General features: G+C 50.0%; 10 protein-coding genes across 10 annotated transcripts; 4 read left to right on the top strand and 6 right to left on the bottom strand.

The window, feature by feature from the left end:
- The first annotated feature begins 330 nt into the window (after positions 1-330).
- Positions 331-2,786, top strand: AUEXF2481DRAFT_447080 (uncharacterized protein). The gene is made up of 2 exons (XM_013484983.1): positions 331-526; positions 581-2,786. Exon 2 carries the CDS (start codon positions 767-769, stop codon positions 2,375-2,377), a length of 1,611 nt encoding a protein of 536 aa, XP_013340437.1. The 5' UTR covers positions 331-526; positions 581-766; the 3' UTR covers positions 2,378-2,786.
- Positions 2,787-3,834: 1,048 nt separating this feature from the next.
- Positions 3,835-4,395, bottom strand: AUEXF2481DRAFT_446790 (uncharacterized protein). Its single transcript, XM_013484982.1, has one exon. It carries the CDS (start codon positions 4,277-4,279, stop codon positions 3,929-3,931), a length of 351 nt encoding a protein of 116 aa, XP_013340436.1. The 5' UTR covers positions 4,280-4,395; the 3' UTR covers positions 3,835-3,928.
- Positions 4,396-5,706: 1,311 nt separating this feature from the next.
- Positions 5,707-6,699, bottom strand: AUEXF2481DRAFT_32617 (uncharacterized protein; the record flags this gene model as incomplete). The annotated part of the gene is made up of 2 exons (XM_013484909.1): positions 5,707-6,415; positions 6,485-6,699. The coding sequence occupies 2 exons, from the start codon at positions 6,697-6,699 to the stop codon at positions 5,707-5,709; spliced, it is 924 nt and encodes a 307-aa protein (XP_013340363.1).
- An 845-nt stretch (positions 6,700-7,544) lies between these two features.
- AUEXF2481DRAFT_446798 (uncharacterized protein) lies at positions 7,545-8,523 on the bottom strand. The gene is made up of 2 exons (XM_013484981.1): positions 8,351-8,523; positions 7,545-8,296 (listed from the first exon to the last, which is right to left on the bottom strand). The coding sequence occupies exons 1-2, from the start codon at positions 8,470-8,472 to the stop codon at positions 7,936-7,938; spliced, it is 483 nt and encodes a 160-aa protein (XP_013340435.1). The 5' UTR covers positions 8,473-8,523; the 3' UTR covers positions 7,545-7,935.
- A 137-nt stretch (positions 8,524-8,660) lies between these two features.
- Positions 8,661-9,963, bottom strand: AUEXF2481DRAFT_43552 (uncharacterized protein). The gene is made up of 2 exons (XM_013484930.1): positions 9,931-9,963; positions 8,661-9,877 (listed from the first exon to the last, which is right to left on the bottom strand). The coding sequence occupies exon 2, from the start codon at positions 9,864-9,866 to the stop codon at positions 8,865-8,867; it is 1,002 nt and encodes a 333-aa protein (XP_013340384.1). The 5' UTR covers positions 9,867-9,877; positions 9,931-9,963; the 3' UTR covers positions 8,661-8,864.
- A 242-nt stretch (positions 9,964-10,205) lies between these two features.
- Positions 10,206-11,499, top strand: AUEXF2481DRAFT_8100 (uncharacterized protein; the record flags this gene model as incomplete). Its single annotated transcript, XM_013484883.1, has 2 exons — positions 10,206-10,520; positions 10,576-11,499. The coding sequence occupies 2 exons, from the start codon at positions 10,206-10,208 to the stop codon at positions 11,497-11,499; spliced, it is 1,239 nt and encodes a 412-aa protein (XP_013340337.1).
- Positions 11,500-12,925: 1,426 nt separating this feature from the next.
- AUEXF2481DRAFT_43549 (uncharacterized protein) lies at positions 12,926-14,847 on the top strand. The gene is made up of 2 exons (XM_013484929.1): positions 12,926-14,698; positions 14,756-14,847. Exon 1 carries the CDS (start codon positions 12,968-12,970, stop codon positions 14,513-14,515), a length of 1,548 nt encoding a protein of 515 aa, XP_013340383.1. The 5' UTR covers positions 12,926-12,967; the 3' UTR covers positions 14,516-14,698; positions 14,756-14,847.
- AUEXF2481DRAFT_43547 (uncharacterized protein) lies at positions 14,615-15,429 on the bottom strand. Its single transcript, XM_013484928.1, has one exon. It carries the CDS (start codon positions 15,281-15,283, stop codon positions 14,747-14,749), a length of 537 nt encoding a protein of 178 aa, XP_013340382.1. The 5' UTR covers positions 15,284-15,429; the 3' UTR covers positions 14,615-14,746.
- A 528-nt stretch (positions 15,430-15,957) lies between these two features.
- On the top strand, positions 15,958-18,123 carry AUEXF2481DRAFT_8097 (uncharacterized protein; the record flags this gene model as incomplete). The annotated part of the gene is made up of 3 exons (XM_013484882.1): positions 15,958-16,374; positions 16,429-17,148; positions 17,341-18,123. The coding sequence occupies 3 exons, from the start codon at positions 15,958-15,960 to the stop codon at positions 18,121-18,123; spliced, it is 1,920 nt and encodes a 639-aa protein (XP_013340336.1).
- A 496-nt stretch (positions 18,124-18,619) lies between these two features.
- AUEXF2481DRAFT_8096 (uncharacterized protein) lies at positions 18,620-20,155 on the bottom strand (the record flags this gene model as incomplete). Its single annotated transcript, XM_013484881.1, has 1 exon — positions 18,620-20,155. The coding sequence occupies one exon, from the start codon at positions 20,153-20,155 to the stop codon at positions 18,620-18,622; it is 1,536 nt and encodes a 511-aa protein (XP_013340335.1).
- Positions 20,156-23,015: the final 2,860 nt, after the last annotated feature.

The raw sequence follows: 23,015 nt of genomic DNA, 5'->3' as shown, positions 1-23,015 counted from the left end.
ACAAAAGTCCAGGTGTAGGTGCTGTAGCTTGCGGATGGTACGTGATCGGCGTCCACTTTCACAGTTGGCAAGCGAAAGGAAGATTCGGAGTGGCCAAAAGTCGTAGTTCAGCGATACATCTGGTACTTTGTCTCTGGTAAAGCTTTGTAGACGCCGAGGTCACCGGTGTGAGCAAGACATGGACTGACGTGTAAATCAATATGTGCTTAAGCCTTGAGGAGGCAAGTCCACGGTGATGCGGGTTGTTAATTCCTTCCTCAGCCCTAGCCAGGTCAGGTAGGTACTTTCAGCAAGTCGGAGTCTTAAGGTCCGTACAACGTCAAGCTGGGGACTGATATCCAGGTTGTCTTCTCAACCATCAATGTCGTCGAATGGATAGTGCTAACTCAATATGAATTCGCACCCCGAGACACTGAGCGGGAGAGGTCTCCTGCATAAATGTACCACGCTGCCTGAGTCCCCAGAAGGCGCCATGTCAGACGTGCATACCGGTCTTTCAAGACGAATAAAGGCCTCGACTTTCCAGGTCCGTCTTGCCATCCAGAGACAAGACATGCTCGCTCCAGCTCAGCAAATCCAGCTTTGACAATAATTGATTCCGCGCGTTGGCAAAGATGACTGTACAAAAAAGAGTCGTTCTTGGAGGACCGTTGAATTAGCGGGCCGAGGTCAATGCGCGAGCTGGCTGGACGTGCGGGCTTCCGCTCTCCGCAGACTGGGGTGAGGTTGACCATCCTGTCACTCTTTCCCTCAACTCCAAACTGATATGCATCCCGAAATGAACACATCCTTCTCGCTGCCGCCTACTCGTCGGACAAACCAAGCTTGTGATGCCTGCAAACTGAGGAAGGTCAAATGCAACGGTCAAGAAAAATGCCAGCAATGCAATCATCTTAACCTCCGCTGTGTCTACTCCGCGCCAAAGCCAAGAACGAAGACACTGAAGCGTGGAAAACTTATTGCGCAGTATAAAGAAAACACCAGTGGACGCGCCGAGAACTCCGAATCGAGTCCAGCTCAGCCATCGCCTTCCGTCATCACTCACGATGCTCCGTTCTTCACCAGTTTCTTGGACGATTATGAGGTGTCAGTCTATCCTGTCAATCCCATCATGACTGTCGATGATGTGTTGGCGTCAATCAGGGAGATGGACCAGAACGCAGAAGCCAAATCATTTGTCTACGCGTACACAGCCATCACAATTGCCTTGACGAATAAAAGTCCAGACAGCTCCAGTGACTCTCAATCGCAAGTCAGATATTGGCTAGATGAACTCATCAAAGCCAGAGCAGCTATTGCCTTTGACGAGAAGATGTCTGTCCGAAGGGTCATGATCAGTCAGTTTGCTCACATCTCTCTCATGTGTCTCGCAAACATGGACATGTCATTCTACTATGTTCGGGAGTCTATAACCATGATTCAGATGCTACGTATTGGTCATCCGGAAGCCATGGAGAAGTTAAATGCGAGCGAGCGCGCGCGCAGGCAAAGGTTATATTGGGAAGTGTTCATCCACGAGAGATATTTGGCCATATCCAATTATCGTCCGGTAGTGCTGCCTCCTCTACACGAGCTCCCAGACTTCGACCCGTCAATACCCCCGGGTGTCCACGAAGGCTTTTCACAAATTATCAGGCTCTTCAGACTGATCGATGAAGGTTTCCTCGCCAACTGGTTCGGCACCACCACAGTCACGCGGGAATGGATCGACAGCAAGCACAAGGAGATTGACGAAGAACCGGTTGGAAACGAAGCCCATGTCGGTGTCACACCGCTGACAGACATGCAACAAGCGGACCTGATTGTTACGAAACACTGGCTGAGGATGCTGGTCTGGCAAATGGCCATGTCAAAATGTCTGCTGAGCTCCGTTTCGTCAAAAGAATCTTTATCGCTTTCTTTCCCAGTACGATTATCAACACAACTCCGCGCACTAATGACGCGGTTCTCTCGTCAAGCCATTGAGATACATGGTTCTGGCATTCAACAAAAGCTATTTGAGCTGACGGATACGATCGCTAATGTCATCATCACTGTTCCTGCGTCAACAGTCCAAGAGACGGCAGGTCGTGTTGACGACTTCACATTCTTACTGGGCTTCCTGTTTTCTCTGCCAAGCTTCGATCCAGTTCAGAAAGACATCCTACAAAACAAGTTGGAGCAACTACAGTCGCTCTTCCCTTACTCGGCAAGCGAAGCCGGTGCGTCACCAGCGGCCAGCGACGTCACTACCACGTCTAGCAGCAGGCCACCACAGTACGATCTTCCATCACCTCCGTCCCGGATCGTTTGGCACGAGATGGCGAAGAAGCTATCGATGGCTCAGCCTCAGGAGATGCCGACATCAAATCCGGCACGACTTATTGAAGGCGTCTGAAAGTCACGACCGTAGGGGAGAGATTCTGGTGCTGTGTCGACGTGAAGAGCCTTTCTAGAAGGCCGAACTTGTCGAAGGGGAGTCTTGATCGTGGGAAAGGGGCACAAGGGGATTCAGGGGGTCACACTAGAAGCAGATGAAGGTGTGGCATGCACAAGAGTGGGTGTTGTTACTGTTGCTGGGAAGCTCATTTCCATCACGATCAGCACCTTATGAGTAGGTAGCTGGTGGACACAGAGCTTGACATCGGGGTCGCCTATTTGCTATGGCCACGATGCTCATACGAATTGCACGTATCGACAACCGTAATGCTTTGTTTTCGCGAATCACTCATCTCCTACTTGATCATTACCCTGACGCCAGAAGAGTAACATGACGACAGTCGCTCTCACCAGTGAACGTCAGGGGTCCAATCGGAGGCTAATCGGCAAAAAGAGCTCTGTAACGGGCTAGCGAATCCTTCGTTTCCTACGTGTCTTGCACATTTCTGCCTCGTTCGAGCTTTCTACCTATTGTATCACAAAAGTCACATAGTCCGTCACGTCCCGAGCACGCATGACTTAGTATGTATGACTCTACTCTCCAGGCTCGAGGGGAACTGTGTGACTGAAATGCGATTCATGCTCTTGGCAAGGAGGATTGCTACAATACCGCTGCGCCGACCTTTTCTCACCGTGGCGATGATAGCGACAATGATCAGTGAAGTCGTCGGCCAGGATATTTTTGGGTGGCGACGACGGATCTTCGACGTTATCCAAAAGGTATTTCAGAACTTGGGCTCTTATCTTCCCATGAAGACGAGGTGTCTGAATCTCCCCCATGACCGCATGAATGCCTTAGTGAGCCGGTCTTTGAGATGATGCAGATGGACGACGGCCAGAATCTTGATGATGGATGATCGTCCTTCGACCCAGCTTAATGTCTCTCCAAAGACATGACGGATTTTGCTTTCCACGATACTGACAACACCACAGGTAGCGATGCCTTTAAAGTGCAGGCGCCTGAGACACTTGATCAAGCAATCGGTTAGCTGATCTCACTATACGAGAGACATTGGAGAAGAGCTGAGGCGCTGTTGCATCCCGTCGAATGCTGCTTCGATACCCAAACGTATTGTGCATCTCGACAGCTATGAGTTATAGGAGCTGTGAGCAGGAGATGAGGTCAAGACCGCCGATCTTTGACGCTCGGACGACAAATCACAATGACATCTCTCACAATACATCTGTCCATGTTCTTTGTACTACTCACTATCCCAGAACTACTCCGGCATCTTACTCAACTTACCGGATACATCTCTCGACGGCATACTATATCACAGATGTTTGGTGTCCACTCGCAAACGGTTCTGAAGCAAGATAATCACGACACAGGCCTGTGAAAGCAATTTTATCGATGTATAAGCAAGATAATGTCTGACGCGTGCTATTATGCACCTTTAGCTTAGTGCCTGATCTGATGTCTGCGGAAAAGATATAGCGAAGTTGGACGTGCTTTCCCATGGCGCACCGACGAAAATGAGCTGGAAACTCGACCCTACCATCATCTGTTCTATGCTGGACTGAAGAAACGCTCTGAGCTTTCGAGAACAGGTCGGAGTTGTTCTTTGCTCATTTCTTCAACTTCATGATCGGGATCTATCTGGGCAACAGCATCCAGAAAGGCGACACAACAGTCTGCTGAGGGAAAGCCAATTTGGACTCGACCAAGCGAAAACTCATCGTTGGAGTCCCATAGTAAGAATTCTGTCGGAAGGTTCCTACTGTAAAACAAGACCTTGGCGTGTTGGCTACGGCGCTGGATTTTCACGCCTCCATGAGTGAGCTTTCGAGTCCTGCTCAAAGTGCATGATCCTATGCTCGCCCAAATACACCATGTACAATCGGCTCCATCTTCCGACATTCATGCGAAGCAATGAGACAGGAATCACGATGGTTCGGTTGCCGGTGGTACTTCCAGGAAGGTCGTGACCTGAGGGTAATGAGATGTCGAATCCGAAACCCAGACTTTCATTCTTGCAGAGGACGGTCTTGTCGGAATGCAGGTAGCATTTCTTGCAGAAAGTTTCAGCGTTTCACATGAGAGGACTGATCAGCTTATCTCTGTTGTCTTTGGGGTTTTCAACATTCTTGATCAGAAGATCGAAGAGCTCAGAACTAATGATGTTGCTTTAGTCCTCGTCGCCTTGGGTACTTCGGAGATCATGATTGAATACCAAAGCCAACCGCAAGCCTCCATTCGGTCATGAAATATCGTAGAGCTGGCGCTGCGAAGACGAGCGATGTTCTCCTTTGCTCTGGGGAGAGTGTGCTGAAGCCAATCCATTGCGATGCCGGTCAATGCATTGTACCAGTCGAGATCTGACGACTGATTGGCAGCAGTGTAACACTGTCTTAGATCCCAAAGCATCGAAAGCTCGTCTTGCGCAAGAGCGCGGAGGTCTCTGTGCACCAACCAGCTTGTCCAATGAGAAACATGTGTGATTGTAAGATTCGATGAAACTTAGTTGTGAATCATCAGGTGTTGAGGTTGAAGCACTTTGATGTGCAAACTCCTGACGTGCTCGGAGGCGAGTCTTCGGAAGTGTTCCAAAGGCACACGGCCGACTACGACACCAGTGCGGTGTTTCGTGACGACAATCTCCAGGCTGCAATACACATCAGTATCGAAGCGCCAATCTGCAAGTGCGACTTTTTGCTCACTCGTGGACAGACATGCTATTGGTACTTTCCATGGTCTTTTGACGCTTCCTTGCGGTGTCATCGCCGTCTGAAACTCTTTTACTGGTCATTGTGAAGTTGAGCGGTCAATGATTGTTGTGTTTGAGCAAAAGCGTAAGGCTGTGACGAAATGAAATCCGGCTTTCGTGAATTCAAGATAAGCAGTATGAAAAGATAATCCCGACAAATGAGGAAAGTCCAACTCTTACAAATTCTTCGCCAATCACTTTGTGGCCAGATCAGTCTTTGCATTGAGACAGGTCAGGGTTTTGATAATATGGGTTTGAGAATAAGGTGGTATATTCAATAAGCCGCCCTGGGTCTCCGAGTCTGTTGTTACTTTCTGACTCTTGTCAGTAGCAAGCATGTTTCTGCATTTTGTCAGCTCAGATAATCATCGATCATTCGCATGGAGAGAGAGCTTCTCAATCATCAACTGAAGGTATGAGGTCGGCTCTACATGTCATGCGTCACTGTGACTCGGGAGCGCTTCATAATAAATGTAAAATAAAGTTTGCGTCTAGCCCAAAACCCCCACCCACATATCCTCGGTGGGCAACTATGCAAAAGTCTCGTTCAGACTTTCCTTCTCGGTGTAGGGTTTGCGATCTAGCATTTATCGTCCAAGGACTTCTTGATTATCCAGCACACCTCCTCTTTACTATGCAGATGATAAGGCTTACACCACTCCTCCAGCCTCTCGAATTTGACAGGATCTCTAGGAAGCGCCTCCTCGTCTTTGTGCTGCCAATACCCAAAGACCTGAGCAGTAACGTGATCGTTTATAGCCGAGGGGTAGACGTCCCTAGCCATCACACCATCGACATCATAGTGCAAGACAAGAACTTTGAAAAGCTTCTCAAGCATACTGTTGGCAGATGAAGGCGTAAAAACTTGTGCCAGCTGACGGAGACTAGCTTGGATATCCTTATCAACACCTTTGTGAACCGTGAAAAGGTTCTCCCTAAAACCGAGACAGAGACGATATGCGGCATAATCCATAATAGCATCATGGTAATCATTATGTTGCAAAGCATAAGCGATATTCAGAGCATCAAGGATAGTATCGAAAGAAGCCATTGAGCCTCCCAAGCTTTTCTTGATGTTTTGGGTGCTTAGCCAGATTGCCCATTGCTTGAGACCGATGCCTGAGACGTAGCATTTTGGTTGGAAGACGAGGATTTTGAGGCCTTGTTGTTGGTATTGCTGATCAACTCGATCAAGATCTTTGTAGATCTCTGGTGCCCATTTCTTGAACTTTGCGAGTGGTACGTGGGCGAGGATACGACTGAACTTTCTGACGATTACCATATCTTCACTACAAGAGTGTTAGTAAACTGAACAGATTTCAAGACTCGATAAGCGTGAGACTGCGATATCAACATACCCAAATGGAGTCTTTCCGTAATCGAGATTATTCAGGCCATCCTTCTGACGCTGTTGAGCTTTGACTTTGCGGTCTTTGTTGCCCTTCTCGACCAATTCCAAGAGAGAAGAGTTGTAAGCTCTCTGGAGGGCCTGAACAGAAGGAGCTGGCGTCTCCGGGTCGGCGTTCTTGCTTGCTCCTTTGACATGGCGATTGAGGGGTAGTAAAGCGGACATCGAGAGGCTGTGTCCAGACTTTTGACAGTGTCGATCGAAGACTTAACGATGTCGTCGCTTGATACTCCTGCGAAGTACACAGAGTGTGAGAACGTGAGGTCGTTTTCAAAAGGCGGAAGGAAGTCTGGTGTGCTTGGAATTCAACGACGTTGTTGACGATGTCATAAGAGTAAAATAGACTTGCGTTCCGGCGAAGTGAGTGCAAAGAGGGATTTTTATGACGGATGGGAAGTGAAATCTTCGAGACCAGTGTTGATCAAAGTCTTAGCGAGGTCATCGACGATGTGATTCTAAGAGTCAATTGTTCTCATCACTCTCAGGGTGCGGTGCGTGGCAGCGGGTTGGAAAGGGCTTGATACAGTCGATTCGAAGCGAATAGTTCGACACTGTTGTAACTCAGACTTCTAGCGATATCGTCGACGATGTGTCGACAAGCGTAAGATCGAGGTGCTCGAAGAGTGAGATCATGGAGTTGTGATCGTACGTACCTCTGTTCGTCGGAGCCTGTGAGAAGAGGGGCATACACGGCGAGCTCTGAACGAGGAGTTAAGCGAATCACGACAACGACGAGATAGGGCAGGGAGTGGAATTGAGTGTCTAACAAGACATATCGCTCGAAGTGCACACAGAATATTATTGAGACAATTATGCAACTACAACAGCTCATCGAGCTCAACGAAAGCGGGTACAACTTCTCAAGAGTGATAACCAAGATAGAAGCGTCTCACTTCGTTCGGCAGGCGCTTTGCAGAATGTGCCAATCAGACCGACCCTGATCAGTCCGCGAATTGAAGCTCTTTCATCCCTGGCGGCTTTGAGTGTAGCAAGTATACTTCATCTTGGGGTAGCTTGCGTGCACATGATAGTGGCATGGGCTCTTACGCCATGGGGCCTTGGGTAAGCCATAAGTGCCGGTCTTGTGCACAGCATTGTAGTCTCCAACATCAGCCCAGAATCTAACGTGATCGATCCTGTCGAATCTGTGCGCCAGAGCAAAGCCGCAGAACTGGTTGTCCGTCCAAGTATGGAGCGCAAGGTGGGCGATGAGAACCTTGAGAGGATAGAAGGAACCGCAGTTCGTGCTGAGATCGAGGAGGTTGTGCAGAACGGGTCTTCTCTTTTGGCCAATGATTTTGCAGATCAAAGTGTCGATGACGGCGTCGCAGAAAGTCCAGCAGCTGCACGAGTAGCCGAAAAGGTAGGCCTTCACGAGAAGCTTCTCTTCATCGTCGGGGGTCATGAGCTGGGTGAAGGAGTTGTCATGCAGCTTGAAGTTGAGTGTCTCACAGCCACCCTTGAACGAGCAAGCATCGGCGACGTTGCTGTTGATATTTCCGGAGTAGAGGAAGCGAACGAACAGTTGGATGGCGTCGTGGTCCTGTCCGGGTACCAGAATGACGGAGTGTCCACGAGAGAGGTGTCTGGCAAAGATGATAGAAGCAGGTCGGACGAGCTCTGTGTGAGCGAAGAACTTGGCGTCGTCTTTCTCGTCCTTTCCTCTTCCTCCTCGATCGAAGCTGGGTCAAGTGGCGAGGTACATTGTCTGGTAGGAGTCGAGGGTGCGTTCAGGTCAAACGACACGATGTTGCCGCAGAGTCTACACATCAAAGATTAGCATCTGCGTGGCCTTGTGGATAATGCAGCCATTTACTGAGGACCATTCCACACAACATCGTCAAGAAAGGTCGGGAACGGAGTACGAGGATCATGGAGCGTGTGCTTTTTAGTGGTCATCAAACGGCTGCGTCTGATCGAGTTGGTCAGGGTAGGCATGTTCGACGTGGTTGATTTTGATGGCGAGTTTGGCAACACAGGCGATGCGACTTCGGGCGCCTCCAGCCAGGGGCGTCTGTTGTGTAGAGCATGGAACACGTTGCTGAGAACCATGTTGTTGGAGATTGTAAAGAAAGACTACACTGAGATGAAGAATAAGGCGTTGCGCGCGCAAAATATTTGTTTGGCTTGAGTGATCAATCGTGAAAGCCCGGTCTATGAAGATAGTAAACAAGATGACGGAAATTTCAAAGCGACGAATCACGATCAAAAAAGATTTGTTGCGAACGACGTCGTACGTGGCGGAAGTGTGCAGGGATATCATTTTGTGAAATAAAGAAAAGCTGTACAGATATGTGGGTGATGGTACAAACAGAACAGACATACATGGTCTACTCGGCCTTCTGCTCTGCCTCAGGCTGGTCTGTCTTCTCCTCCTTTGGCTCCATATCCTGGCGCCTACTCTCGACGGTGACGTACAAGCTCTTTGCTGCACCCTCGAGGGTGTTTGTGAGGGTAGCAGGCAAGGATTGCAGCATGTAAACAAGCTGGGCTCTGAGACCGTCCAGGCCACCAGAAATACCGCCGATCCATTTTGTGCCGTCGAGATCGAACACTTTGCCTTCTACACGGGCACCGAGGAGCATAAGCTTCTGGAGACCGCTTTGGATGCTGGGTTCGTAAAGACCGGGGTTTGCCTTTCTCTTGGGAGCAGGGAAGCCCTCGGAGGGAGCGAGAATGGTCATGGCAGCCTTCAAGTGCTGAGGAGAGACCAGGGGGAAGGTGAGAACGACCAGGGGGCCTGACAACAAGGGCTCCAGACCAGTCTGGACCTTTGCGCTTCTAGCGGTCTTCCATGCTGACTTAGACAGGCTGTGTGTGTATTGCGGGGAAGTATTCGTAGCGCGTGTTTGCTGCGTGTCTGAGGAGGAGTCTGGGTTGAAAGATTCGGCGACCTTGACGGCGGAGGCAAAGATACCAGTCTGAACAATTTGAAGCTCCGTGTACTTTCCAATGATAGATGGCGAAGCTTCAGTACTCAGCTCGGCGTCGACCTTTTCCAGAGCGAAGTTGAGCTGTCTTCTGATGCCTGAGAACTCAGAAGCCTTGAGGTTGTTGTGTTGGAAAACCAGCATCAAGGGTGACGAACGGATCAGGGATGTGTAGATGCGGTGAAGTTGTGTCTTGCGGAACTCGGCAGGTTTGTATGGTGGCGGTTGAGTAGGAGGATGGCGAGTGATGGGAGTCGAGACATGCATTGTTGATTCAATTGAAGGAGCCGGAGTCGTGGCAGCGGCCAGGGAAGCGTAGCGACATTGACATGAAGGGTATGCGATGGTGGGTGTGCTCAGGCGCAAGCGCTTGCTGGCGTGTAGTCGTAACCTCGGTTGCATTGTGAGATGGGCTGGCTAAGTCAGATCACTTGTCCGACTAGCATGTGAACAGACTCTAACATACATATAATAAGTGGAAGGAGCGACTGGCGGATACTCTTGTCTTGCCGTTCCAGCACGACTTCCGCATCTTCAGGAAATATCTCGCACGGGCCACTTCTTGGAGTCGCTCTTTCTACATTCGGCAAGACCCGAGTTTCGAGGCCGCATTCCAGTCATACTATTCGGTGCTTCAATAGCTCTTTCCTTCTCAAATCCTTCGAATCAATTGCTCTTACTCTGTGTTGCATGCGACTTGTTTCTCCTGGCTCACTTCTCAGAATCACGAAAGCAGCCACAATGAGCGAAGCCAAAGCAGCAATCTCGATATCACCGCTGCTCCTCCGGCTGGCTGACCCCACTACGACCTTGTTCAGCGTCACTGCCCAGGAAGTTGCTGCCGCCGTGTCGCATATTTTCGCAGACAGCATTTCACCTGTCCAGACAGGTTGCCTTCTATATGCCCTTCACACGACCCAATTGGATCGTCGTCCGGATGTTCTTGCAGCATGCGCCAGTTCCATGAGATATGCCGCTGCTCAAGTCGACCCTGATGCTCTCGCAAAGGCTGTCTCAACACGAGCGCGCAAGGAGGGCCAATACCACGGAGGTCTGGTATGGTATGCCCAAGCAATCACTTCTTGTTGTCAACTCACTGACAACGTCCAAGTGTGACATAGTCGGTACTGGCGGTGACAGCCACAACACCTACAACGTCAGCACAACCTCGAGTATCCTCGCCTCAGCCCTGCTTATGATGGCCAAACACGGTAACAACGCTTCGACCTCAAAGTCTGGTTCCGCCGACCTTCTACTCGCTGCCTCGCCCGCCCCAGTCATCGCCGCAACCACCGAGAAGACACTACCCGACATCTACTCCCGCACAAACTACGCTTTCCTGTATGCCCGCGAATGGCACCCCGGTATGAGACATGCCGCTGCTGTCCGCAAAGAGTTGCCTTTCCGTACAATCTTCAACCTGCTCGGCCCTTTGGCAAACCCGGTACAAAATAGCAACCTGATCGAGGCTCGCATTCTGGGTGTCGCGAAGCGTGATATGGGCTCTGTGTTTGCCGAGTCTATGCGCCTGACTGGTACAAAGAAGGCTTTGATCGTCTGTGGTGCTGAGGACTTGGATGAATTGAGTTGCGCTGGTCCCTCATACTGCTGGGTGCTAAGACCGCAGTCCGATGCTGCCGACTCCGCAGTCGACATCGTCCCTTTTACCGTATCACCCGAGGACTTTGGCTTGAAGCCTGTACCGTTGAGTCTTGTCGCTGGAGGCAAGTCGCCAGCCGAAAATGCCGTGATCCTCAAGAGCATCCTTGACGGTACCATCGATCCCAATGATCCCGTTCTTACGTTTGTCCTGATCAACACCGCTGCCCTTCTGGTCACCTCCGGTATCTGCGAGTCCGAGACCAGCGACATGGGACCTGGAGACGACGGGAAAGTCATCACCGAACGTGGCCCTGGAGGCTTGCGCTGGAAAGAGGGCGTCAGACGCGCTCGCTGGTGCATTTCCAGCGGTGGTGCTAAAGAGCAGTGGGAGGCCTTTGTGAAGGTTACTGGAGAACTTGGCGGTGAGCAATGAGGGAGATACGTCTTCCTGTACATCTCTGGACCCGATGTGGCACCTTGCATACGTGTACAGTGTCCTGGCCCGTCTTCCCTCACGAGTAAAAGCAAGCAAGCCGTGCTTCATGTCTCGGAAGGACCACTAACATCGTCCGAGCTATGCACTCACACATCTCGATTGGAAGAATTTGTCCGAAAATGCATTCCATGTATGACTAGACGACGAGAACAGATAGTATGACACCTACCTACCCAGGACAAGTCCAAACCCTGTCAATTCCGATGTCGAATCAGAATATTCAAACTCATAGTAAGATACCTAGTGAGTCCATGTCTCATCTGCATCTCATCACTCTTTCTGCCGCCGAGCTCTGTATATCTATACCTGGTCCTACTTTCGTAGCATCTTCTGGCTTTTGCCTGCTAGATTTTCTAATCCCAATGACTCGATGACATCACTGGTACGGAGCCTTGAGCCAGGGTCTCCCTGGAAACGAGCACTCGTAGCAGCTTTTCTGCTCTGTTACCTACAGTCTTCGATCTATAGTCTTGTCGTCTGTACTGAGAGTATCTTGAACGTCTGTGTGTTCCTTGTAGATGTTTGGAGTTGTCTGAGTGGTGTGCGTGGATTTGTCCCAAATTCTTTGTCTTGAAACGTTGGAATTTGGTCAAAGGTGTGACAGCACTGTGACATCAGCTGCCCATCATGTTACTACGCTGACTACACCAAGCCGCAAGTCCCGCTTGATGAGAAGCTCATGAACAGGTTTTCGGATTTGAGACGCTGCGTAGCAACTCCCGACATCACGTCCGAGATGCAAGGATGGCACGACACATGACAGTACGGGAAGTCGATCACTCACTCGTTGCTCCACTGTCAGCTCTTGTTGAACACAAGACTATAAGGATTACTTCTCGCGGTTACGATACGTCGAGCTTGTCGAGGCGAAGACTTGCGAGGAGTTTTATGACCCTAGCGTATCGAAGAGTCTGTAGGAAGAGTCGACCATAGTCGCATGAGTCACACTTCGCGACCAGCTTCTACGAATATGCCAGTATGAGGGGTTACGACATAAGATATGGTCAGAAGGTGCGAAGTAGCGGTACGAAGAAGGCTTCGACTCCATAGACTGGCCAAAATGGCGCTTTGTGAAGTGTGCGGATCTAGGAACGTTTATGAAGTCCCTGATGGAGTGAGTGCTACAGATTCAGTTCCGCTACATCAGTTGATACGCGCTGTCATCGAAAGACGATTTCAGGACACTGAGGATACTCAAGGGGAGTGAGGTAGGGACCTCGGATGAAGCAGAAGGTGCTTCTTACGTTGGCAACCGTTTGCCCGTTACAGCCATGTTGCAAACGCGCAGCATCGGCTTCGAGCGGGGCTACTGGGTATCACCTGAACGCCGTCAAGGACTCCTCTAAATCTTTTACAGGTACATGCTTCTCTCACACAGTCAGCTCAGAATAACAGAGTCTATTAGATGTCAATTCTCCCTGATGAGATCCTGCTAGGTATCGCAGAACAACTCTCTGCTGAAGCTCTAACACCGCCTAAGCACTTTGAAGAATGGCAGCTTGCCACGAGAACGCTCGCAAACCTATGTCTGGTGTCGAGAACGATGTGCAGCTTCGCACAGCCTGTGTTATATCGCTCATTTGTTAACGATTACGATGTCTTTGAGCAATATGCTGATGAAGATGATTCTGATCTGAGGTCACCCACCTCCCTGGAGTACTTCCTTCGTACCCTGCTGGACCGCCCGGATCTTGCAGGCCAAGTGCGCTCTCTTCGGCTACAAAACTTACAAGTTGAGGACGAAGAACTAGAGGTCCGAGACGAGCTTTCGTCTCCGAACGAGGAGCTGCTGGACAGTTTTATCGCGGCCACCTCTGAATCGGTAGTCTCTGACCATCAACCGGAAAATCACGAATGGCAAGAACGTTGGCGCAACAATCTTGCTACCGGGTTAGTCAACGCAGAAGCCACATTGCTCCTGACAGTGGTTCATGATCTGAAACTGCTGGACGTCGAGACGTGCACGGCTGATGTTGGAGGAGATATCCACTCACTTTTCCAACAAATCTTCGGCAACGTGGCCTTTGAGGAAGACAAACAACTAGCTTCAGACGCCATGACCAGTTATGTTTTGAGGAACCAGAAGCTACTTGCTGGGTCTTCTCCAATACTTCCTCGTCTGGAGACGCTGATCATGCGACAAGCGGAATTCAGTGACAGCCTTGACCTCTCCCATTGCCTAAACATGATCACCATACCTACACTCAAATCACTCTTCGTCCATGGATGCGATATATGCTTCGATCAAGACCCAGCACGATATCACTTCCCTTTCCAGAACCTTCGGAACTTGCATTTGGAAAACATGAATATTGGCCCCTCGGCTCTGAGCTCTCTCGTTGAAGATTGCAGCCACCTTCGATCACTGGCACTCTTGTTTCCTGAAATGGCAGACAATGTTGACATCAGGCAGGATTTCCTTGATAAGCTCGCACAGCGTTCTGAGACACTTGAAAGCCTGCAACTTGTCATACCTGATAAATACTACGGAAGTTTTCCTGACAATCTCTTTGACGTCCGCCGTCTCATAAAATTAAAGCTATTGGAGATCAGCCAGCGCGCCTTGTTACCTAAGTCTGGCACGCATACTCCGGAGCCGAAGTTCCATGACCTAATACCTTCTTCCGTGGAGCAGCTGATCCTTCGCTGGGTGGAAGATGATATGACTCCTTACCTGACACGATTCGTGGACATGCAGAGCTACAACGAGTTTCCAAATCTCAAATACATCGAGCTCGTCAAGACGAGACGGCTCAATATCTCAATGCTCGAACGAGCGAAGAGTGCTCGCTCGACCTGGATAGCCATCCGCGACCGGTTCGAGAAGATGTGTAATCAGGCCGGCATCGGGTTCAAGGTGTGGTCTGAAGAAGAAAAATACGATTTCGAGAACCCGATCGATGGGGAAGTGCTTGATCGAATCAATGCAGAGTATCCTGCCCCTGGAGCTTGACGGGGAGGAAAGGGATGCATGATCAAGGTCAGAAACCATACATGTACGTTCACACAGCTCATACTATCTATGCAGCCATGAATGATCGTGTGTTGCAATCTGTTTCGATTGATGCGAAGGTCATACCGGTCGGTCGCCGGAAGATTCATCTGGCGATGTAGCGATCGCAGTCTCAATGACACCGTATCGTCCTACCACTATCTCCATTACATCATCCACAGTTCTGACTCTCTAGATCAGACTTCCAGTGCCCTTGGCCTGCCAAACAGCACTAACACCCTTGAGCAACAATCCCAACATCGTCACCTCTGAAGCAACGAAAATGGAAAATCTCACCATTACCGGGTTAGCACTTGCCTGCACAACACTGTGCACCACTCTAAGCCCAACGTAAACCCAAGCCAACTTGGCCTCACTAGCCATAAACTTGCTAGTCAACGCAGCAGGGGAAGTACTGGCATAAAGTGCTAATCCCAATGCGACGGCGTAGAAGCGTGTGGGTGCTTCGTGGAGATGGTCATAGTTGTCGGCTGCGAAGTGCATCAGGATTGTGAAAAGCATGATGATCTGAGAAGGAGCAGATTTACCCTTCCATCTCACAGAAGCAGGGATCTGGTTGTTTAGCTTCTCCTTTGAGAAGCTGGAATCGGTTTTGATTTTGTATTGTGACATTGCTGGTAAGCGGGTTGCGTACATCCAGCCTTCCATTGCGAAGGTCCAGCCGACGAGGGCGAAGACGGGCTTGAGGAGTGATTGTACTGCTGCCATGCTTGTAGGATGTGAAAATTGATCAGTGTGTTGAAATCAAGACGATTGACGACACAGTCGAAAGAGAAGATGGTGCTTTTGACTTGATTTGAGAGGTATATAGATGAGGGGAAATTTGGGGACTCTGTAGAACCTTATATTGCTGCCTCGGGTGTGTATGCTTGGCGAGGTCTACATAAGGTATACATGGTTGATCATCAACGCTACGAGGGAAGGATCTGCGTAGCCGTGGCACAATCACTCAAGAATGAGATGATATACTGCAATGTCTGACTGAAGTAGGGCAGGCCGTTGGGTTCAGCGCTCTTGTATAGATGGAGGGGCTTCCCAAAGTTGGTGACGCTCATGAGCAGGGGTTCAGCCAAGTGGCGTCCCTACTCCGGAGGCCCACATCGCCGTGGCTGCCTCAACACCAACGCGCCGCGAGTCAACAAACAGGCAGTTTCCCAGCGTGAACCAGAGGAAAGCCTAGAGTAATTTCCAACTGCCAGACATAGCTCGGAATCAGGCTGCTTCAAGCCGCACACGTCCAATATCATGGGCTAGCCAATGGGTTCTGCCTTAAGCACAGACGCGGTCAAATAAGTACTTCAAGCACTTCCCCCTTTCCTCTGCCATACCGCGACCAACACCCCTCCTTGCGACATCCCATCGAAACATTCAGCGCGACCACAATGGCTCGCACGAGTATGATGAAAGCTGCCGCAGCAGCAAATCCCGCCCCCAAGGAACCTGACTGGTCATGGAAAACTGAAGACGAACTCGCCCGAACAAGACCGTCCATCGCAGAAGATGGAAAGTTGTCACTGCCTGGATTCGGCAGACCCGTGAATGAAGTGCTCGAGCAAAAAGACTGGGGCGACCGCTACCCACCTACGGCAAAGATGATCAATCGTTGTCCTAATGCGCTCCAGGAATGGGCTCCGGAGCCCATCACCGTGCGAGAAAAGAATATGATGCAGGTTGTCAATTCCATCACCGACAAAGCTGAGTGGCGACGAAAAGTTTTCGACGGAGAGATCATTGCAAAATGGCGCGCTGAAGCTATCACTGAGGAGGGACAAGGGTTTACAGAGAAGATGTTCGATCATGTGAGCTCCCATTACGGACAATGTGTGTGCTAAATCTTTTGCTAACTTGATCAGTGCATTGCAGAGCTACAGCACAAGGCTAAGCAGAACGAAGAGAGTGGCTTGACTGCCGTACTCGATTCCGAGTGGGCTGTTGTCAAGTCTGACACTATCATATCCGCAACATTGAAGCAAGAGCTTCAGGACGCAGTGAAACCCCTGGAAGACGTGCCCGAAGAGGTAAAGGACTGGCACCCAGGCTCAAATAACCAAGTACTGGATCTTGTTCACCCATCGCTGTTTCCTTTGATCTACGGCCGATCGAGGGTCCTTTCTACCGGCACCACTACCCTCGAGGATTGTGTTCAAATGACCGGCAAGGGCGAAATAGTCCCCGAGCCTAGTCAGGACGAGTGCAGGCTTGGTCAAAAGAGGCGTTGGCTCAGTCAGCAAGGTACTGGCACGACTGAATACTGGTCCAACCGCTTCCAATGGCTGCCGAGCGATGTGTTCTTCACGGAGAACGATACCATCAAGATCACAAGCTACATCAACAACCTCCACCCCATCCACCACGGATCCATCTATCCAGTTATTGAGAAGTTTATCGCCAAGAGTATACCTGCTTGGGATCTTGTACTCTCCTCCTACAACATGCGACTCGACGTTAATGACTTACGTATTCCCTTTCACCGAACCGAGTACATATGGCCACTTGGCGAAAGTCCTCCACCAGACGTAGGCAGTGAATTCGAAGAAACGAGCGATGAGTGGTGTGAGGCTCACGCACAATGGGTAAGTGCAGTCGTCGCTCTTTATCAAGGCAGAGGTCGCAACACAAAGAAGATACAGAATACGCTTCGGCGTCTTGGTTATCATAGTATCACTGATTGGGTATCAAGCCGTTTCCTCACATAAGTCCGTCCGATAGAACACATGCACCTCAAAAAACGATGGGTCGATCGCTGCTAATACAAGATAAAATAGATCAGCGACAACCGTGTCCTCCTAAAACCAGACGCACGTGACTTCGCCACTTCCACCAAGAACAATGCGGTATGCCCTCTCAATCTACGAAACCACTTCGCCAACAGCGGCCTCCAAGTAATTGTCAAACTCGCCACAATTCACCTTAATCCTTCCTCTCCCTCTTACGCTGGAGGCTCCTGGCATATAGAAGGAAAACTAAACGAACATATTGCCGCGACATCTCTGTACTACTACTCTAGCCACAACATCACTTCCTCTGCCCTTGCTTTCAGGACAAAAGTATCCACTGATGACATCACGGAACGAGACTACGCTCAAGATGACAATGAGGGTATTTGTTACCTTTTCGACATTGAAAGGGATGGTCCCGGTGTCCAAAGCATAGGAAAGGTGGAGACCAAAGAGGGGAGACTTCTCGCATTCCCAAATGTACTGCAACATCAAGTTCAGCCTTTCGAGCTTGAGGATCCTACTCAGCCAGGTCATCGCAAGATCCTCGCTCTCTTCCTCGTCGATCCGTTTCAGCGTGTCATCAGCACGGCTAATGTGCCCCCGCAACAAAAAGAGTGGTGGGCAGAAGCTGTGCAAGGGTTAGAAGGCAAATTGGATGTTCTGCCTCCTGAGCTTCGTCATCAGGTCATGACTGATGTGGGGGATTTCCCCATCAGTCTAGAAGAGGCCAAGGTGGTAAGGGAGGAATTGATGAATGAGAGGAGAGCATTTGTGAAGGACGTCAATGCCATGTATGCGAGTGATGAGTTTAGCTTTTGCGAACATTGATATTGATCCAAGTTGGGCGGGTTGAAGTTCTCTGTCTTCGCTAATTGCGAGCCTCTTCCCCTTGCGCCTTCGGTAATATTCTCGGTGCCGTGGTATTCTCTTGAGCTTCTCTCTTTCTGCTCATGAGAATATAATCTCTTTCAAATCAACACGAACGGTGTTTCTTTCCCCCTGAGCCGCGTCCAGTGCTTTCCTCGACCATTGATCCTCCAGCCGTGTTCCTTGAGCTCTCAAAGTTAGTCCGATCAGTTCTTCTCTGTTCTTCGACCCGTGTGGGAAGGTCGAACGGGACTCCCAAACCAAAGCCGCTGACAAAACGACCCAATCGGTTCGAATTGGTCATTCTAGCGACTCTCGATATATCGTGACTTTGCGTACCCTGTGGGTTTGTTCAAGGGCTTGGGTACTCTTCGGTTTTGATGTCGAAATGATAGAAACTGTGGCCAGACGTTTGTGAAGGGACTGGGAATGTACCGTTCTCATTACGATCGTCTCATCAATCCAAGCACTGACAGTCTTCGACTCTGCCATACATCCCTAAACCTATGAACGAGGTCAAAGAGCTCGATAACTGACTCGGACATCTATCTGCTATCCTCCTCCCCTCGCATCCCATGATGACTCCCCATAACCTCTCCATCGTATACCCGAACAGAGGCGCATTGAGGCTATCCTTCTTATTCGGCAGCCATGGCTGATTGATGTACTTCTCACTATGCGCCACACTCTTCAAGTTTGTCAACAAATCCAGTAGATCAACGAATAGCTGTTTCTCCTGCCCCAGTATCCTAATTCGGGAGGCGATGAACTGCCCTCGGTACGTTAATGTGAAGTCCGTAGCTATAGCATGAGGGTTCGCGCGTGTATAGATGTCGCCAAGAATCTCAGGATTCTCACCCCAGCGAGAGTGATCCCAGCAGTCGTTGGTGCTGGAGCAATATTGCTGTGTCGAAGAGAGAGATAGGAAACCTGTTTGCGGGATCAGGTAATCCTTCGCTCTCTGTTGGAGTAAGTGTGGGTAATCCATTTCGGCTTGCATGAAAAGTGTATGGTCGGAGAGGTTATCGTAACGGTGGAGAATATGGTGGAGGTATGCTGCTGCTTCCCGACCGATGTTCTTACGGGCCTCGACGATGACCTCAAGAGAGGGATGGAGAGCGTTTTGGAGGTCTGCTCTGAACTTAACGATGTTGTCTTCTCCTGTGCTGTAGACGATGACGCGAACATCTTGAGACTTGGTGTTAGGGAGCTCGCAAAGACGGTTGATCTGCTGCGCGATCACGCGGGCTGGCTCATGATATCTGGACACCACGAAGTCGAAGGAGCTTGTCGTGTTGAAGTCTATGAGGTGAATATGTCCAGGTGTCGTCCATCGCGAAAGTGACACCCGAGTGCCGAGATTCAGCAACGAGAGCAACATGCAACCCGCGATGAACATGATCTGCAATAAGGTGCTCGATCTGGCGTCTCCTTGCCTTTCGTTTGTGCCAACGTCGTCTGGACCTTGCTCGCAATCGTCGATGCTATCATCTCGCGGTAGCATGACTGGGTGGTAGTATGTGTTGTCCACGATCTCAGTCTGAAGTTGTCGACCGACCCAAAGGAGTGTACTCGTGCCAAGCCAGAACCCGATATACTGCCAGACAGACATCGCAGTATACGAGCCGAAAACGACAGTACACAAATTGACCAAGGTCTGGAAGCAAATAGCCTCGAGCGTGTGTTCCACCTCATTATCGTCGTCACAATCAACTCCCTCAGAGCTGTGGAGTAGACCGCGCGGTTCATCTTGTCGGAAGTATGAAGTACTGTCGTGGAAGGTCACAATAGCAGCGAGTGTGCTCACGGCGACAGCTACGAGTAACAGCGGGCAAGGTGACGGGCTGTAGATCATAGACTCGTGCTTGCGTACCGCTACCAGAGTAACACAGACGAACAGAGGAAGTAGGATGAGTTTGTCTGGGACCGAGGAAGGAGAAGGCGTGTTCGCCTCATTCTCGGGACGTAGCAGTTGACCGGTTGCCGACAACATTATCCCAATGATGGACAACTTGAGTCCAGGTCCAGATAATCGATGTTCGAAGATGAGCACCGCTGCAATGCTTGTGAGACATGTCAAACTTACGATGACTTTACGCCAGGCAGGGATATTTGTCTGCGCTGCGAAGCGAGCGACCTGCTTCCAATCTGGCGAAAAAAGCATCACGAGCGCGGGCAGAGACGAGAAGTGGTAGATGGCTTGGTACTCGCAGAACAATGCCCCGACAACACATACTAGATGGAGACAAAGTCTCATACCAGCGATCGACCATATGTTTTTGCTTCGAAAGAAGCTGAAGAGTGTATGGTCCGAGGCATCCAGTGTTGTGTTGTTCTTCAATGTCGACCGCCATCGGATGGCCTCCCACAGAAGAGATGCGGAGAGATGCAAGAAAAGTAGTCGAAGGGGATAGTGAAAGCTCTGGGTGAACACCGCTCTTGTTGTGAGGATACCGATGGCCGAAGAGATAATCCGTACTAGTCTGTGGTCAAGGGTGGTGAACCAAGAGGCTCCTCCGTGGGTCTCATGATCCAATTGACACAGTTCTTTCTGTTGTTCCGGCATGATATCTCACAGAAGTCAAGATGAATGATTGAAAGAGGATTTTGAGAGAGGGCATGGTACAGACACTGTAAGAGATATGAGACCGGGCTCCTGAATGACGAAGCTCTACACTCTTTGCGAGTGAGGTTCGGTCTCTCTGTGCCACAATTGAAGCAGCCATAATAGAATGACACTAGGGCACGTTACCTACACATGATCCGTGCAACTGCGTTGCAGTGCGCATATAGTGGCTGTACATCGGCGAACTGCCTGTACCCAGGCTGCCAGATCAGAAGGACGAGGTCGATCTACCGCCATGAGCTTATAGCCAAGACCAGTACCATGGACGATTTTGGAATTGATAAAGGCTTGTTGGTCTTTGCGCATAGACGCCCGAGCTCGCCCGCTGGTATGTGTTCACCATGATTCGTTGATTATCCGAGCAGTGAAGGACTAATACCTCGTATTCGAGGCAGCGAAATTCCACGCAAATACGTACGTACTTGTCCAAATCGTGACGATTCTCACATTCCTGCTGTCGCATTCTCAGGAGTTTAGGGTTTGCTCGACTTGCTGCGCCGCTATATCATCTTGAATCCAGGCAGCCATATTGTGAAGCGGGAATTGTTCGAGATATAACAAAACCGTCCTTGAGCTTCGTTATCAAATTGGTTGCGAGGTATCTACCGCACGGGCTGAATGTTAGTCTTTCAGTCATAGTCATGGATTGAAGTTCAATCGATATACCGCGAGAACAACGAATATTTTGTTGTAATTGTACAACAAGTCATAACGACTGCCGTCGAAGGATTTACGATTCCTCGGTCCGGGGTCTGCACAGGCTTCAAGATTTTAGGGTGCCGCTTGGCATCGACAATCCGCTCCTGCCAATTGCAGACAAATGCTCGACAATCCATTTCCTCTTATCGTAGTATCCGGCAATAGCAGACACATCTAAGAATTATTAAAGGACCACAAGAAGGGTCTACTCCTCGACTCTCCCGACAAATGTTCTCCCTCGAATACATTTTTAGGCACATCCTGAGACCCGATCTGCTTCCAGTGCACCCATGACTTTCAAAGCTTTCTTAGCTTCAAGACGAACGACTTCGTGGACCTTTTGGTCATCCACCATCTCTGACACGTCTTGGAAGGCTGCTTTCCAGATTTGCCAGTATTCCAGATTCCATTACCAGCTTTCTAGATGCGTGTCCTTCCTTAAAGCTTCACCGCTTTCAACTTCTCCTTCGTCATCTGTGAGATCACGACTTACACTCTGCGCATCGTGCAGCAGAATCGTGTCTTTAGATCCCATGTTTCGACAGCAAGCCTCCCATACCCAATGTCCGTGCTCTCCAGGCACGAACCATTGAGCCGCAGCAAAGACCTGGCCAGCCAGATACCCAGACCATCCCAAGGTTGTCCTGTCCGGCATCCCATATTGGGGCGGCAATCGCTGCAGAGGACTCCGTCAGCCCATGCTCTCAACGTTCTCTACTGTCAATCTGGCGAAGAAGTGAGAAGATTGCGCCATCGCTGTTGTTACTGGCTTCCGCAGTTTTCAACTCCGGTCCAAGTTTCCCCAACATCCGCTAGCCGCTCGCAACTCGATAAGAACAATGGGCTCAAGCTCTCCCAAAGAGGGACCATTGGTCTCATATCGTCTGTCTCGTAGCCATCTCGCACCCGACTATCTGAGTTCAAAAGGTAATTTGGTATCTGACGCGTCTCGATCTTCATGAAGTTGTCGATTATATCGAACAGTCTATTGTGCACCGGGCTACGCGGCGGGATGGACGAGACACAGCTGCCATCCAGGACAGCGACTAGTGCTGTGTTTGTAGAATATGGTCGGTCCTCGTCATTGGAGTCAATGTCCGCTTTGTTCTGCCACGCGTCTGCAGCTAGTGCGTCTGTGATGTTCTGAGCAGCGGTGAAAGGACTGAGATGACCTTCTGCGCATGAGACTATCATTTCTGCAAATGCATCGATCGTCTTTGGCTCTGCAGGCTAATAGGCATCGTCCTGAAAATTGTAAGGTAATTGATGATCCAAAGTGGTCTTGCGAAGAGCAGGGAAGTCACAATCCCACACCAGGCGGGATTTAATTACTATGATTGACAAAGAGACCGAGTGTGACCAACAACGTTTCAGGCAGCTCCATGAGTCCACCAGTCGGCGTTACGTAAGCGGCTCTGTGAGCTACATTCTTATGCTCTTGTCAGACGGCGTCCGCGGTCGACGAACTCGCACTGAGAGACAGACAGGCAATCGAGCGCCAGATAGACCTGTTTATACAAAAAAACGT

Source organism: Aureobasidium subglaciale (assembly GCF_000721755.1).
Source record: "Aureobasidium subglaciale EXF-2481 unplaced genomic scaffold scaffold_25, whole genome shotgun sequence".
NCBI classification, from domain to species: Eukaryota; Fungi; Ascomycota; class Dothideomycetes; order Dothideales; family Saccotheciaceae; genus Aureobasidium; species Aureobasidium subglaciale.
Note: the sequence above shows the minus strand (reverse complement) of the source record. Positions and strands in the feature narration are given on the sequence as shown.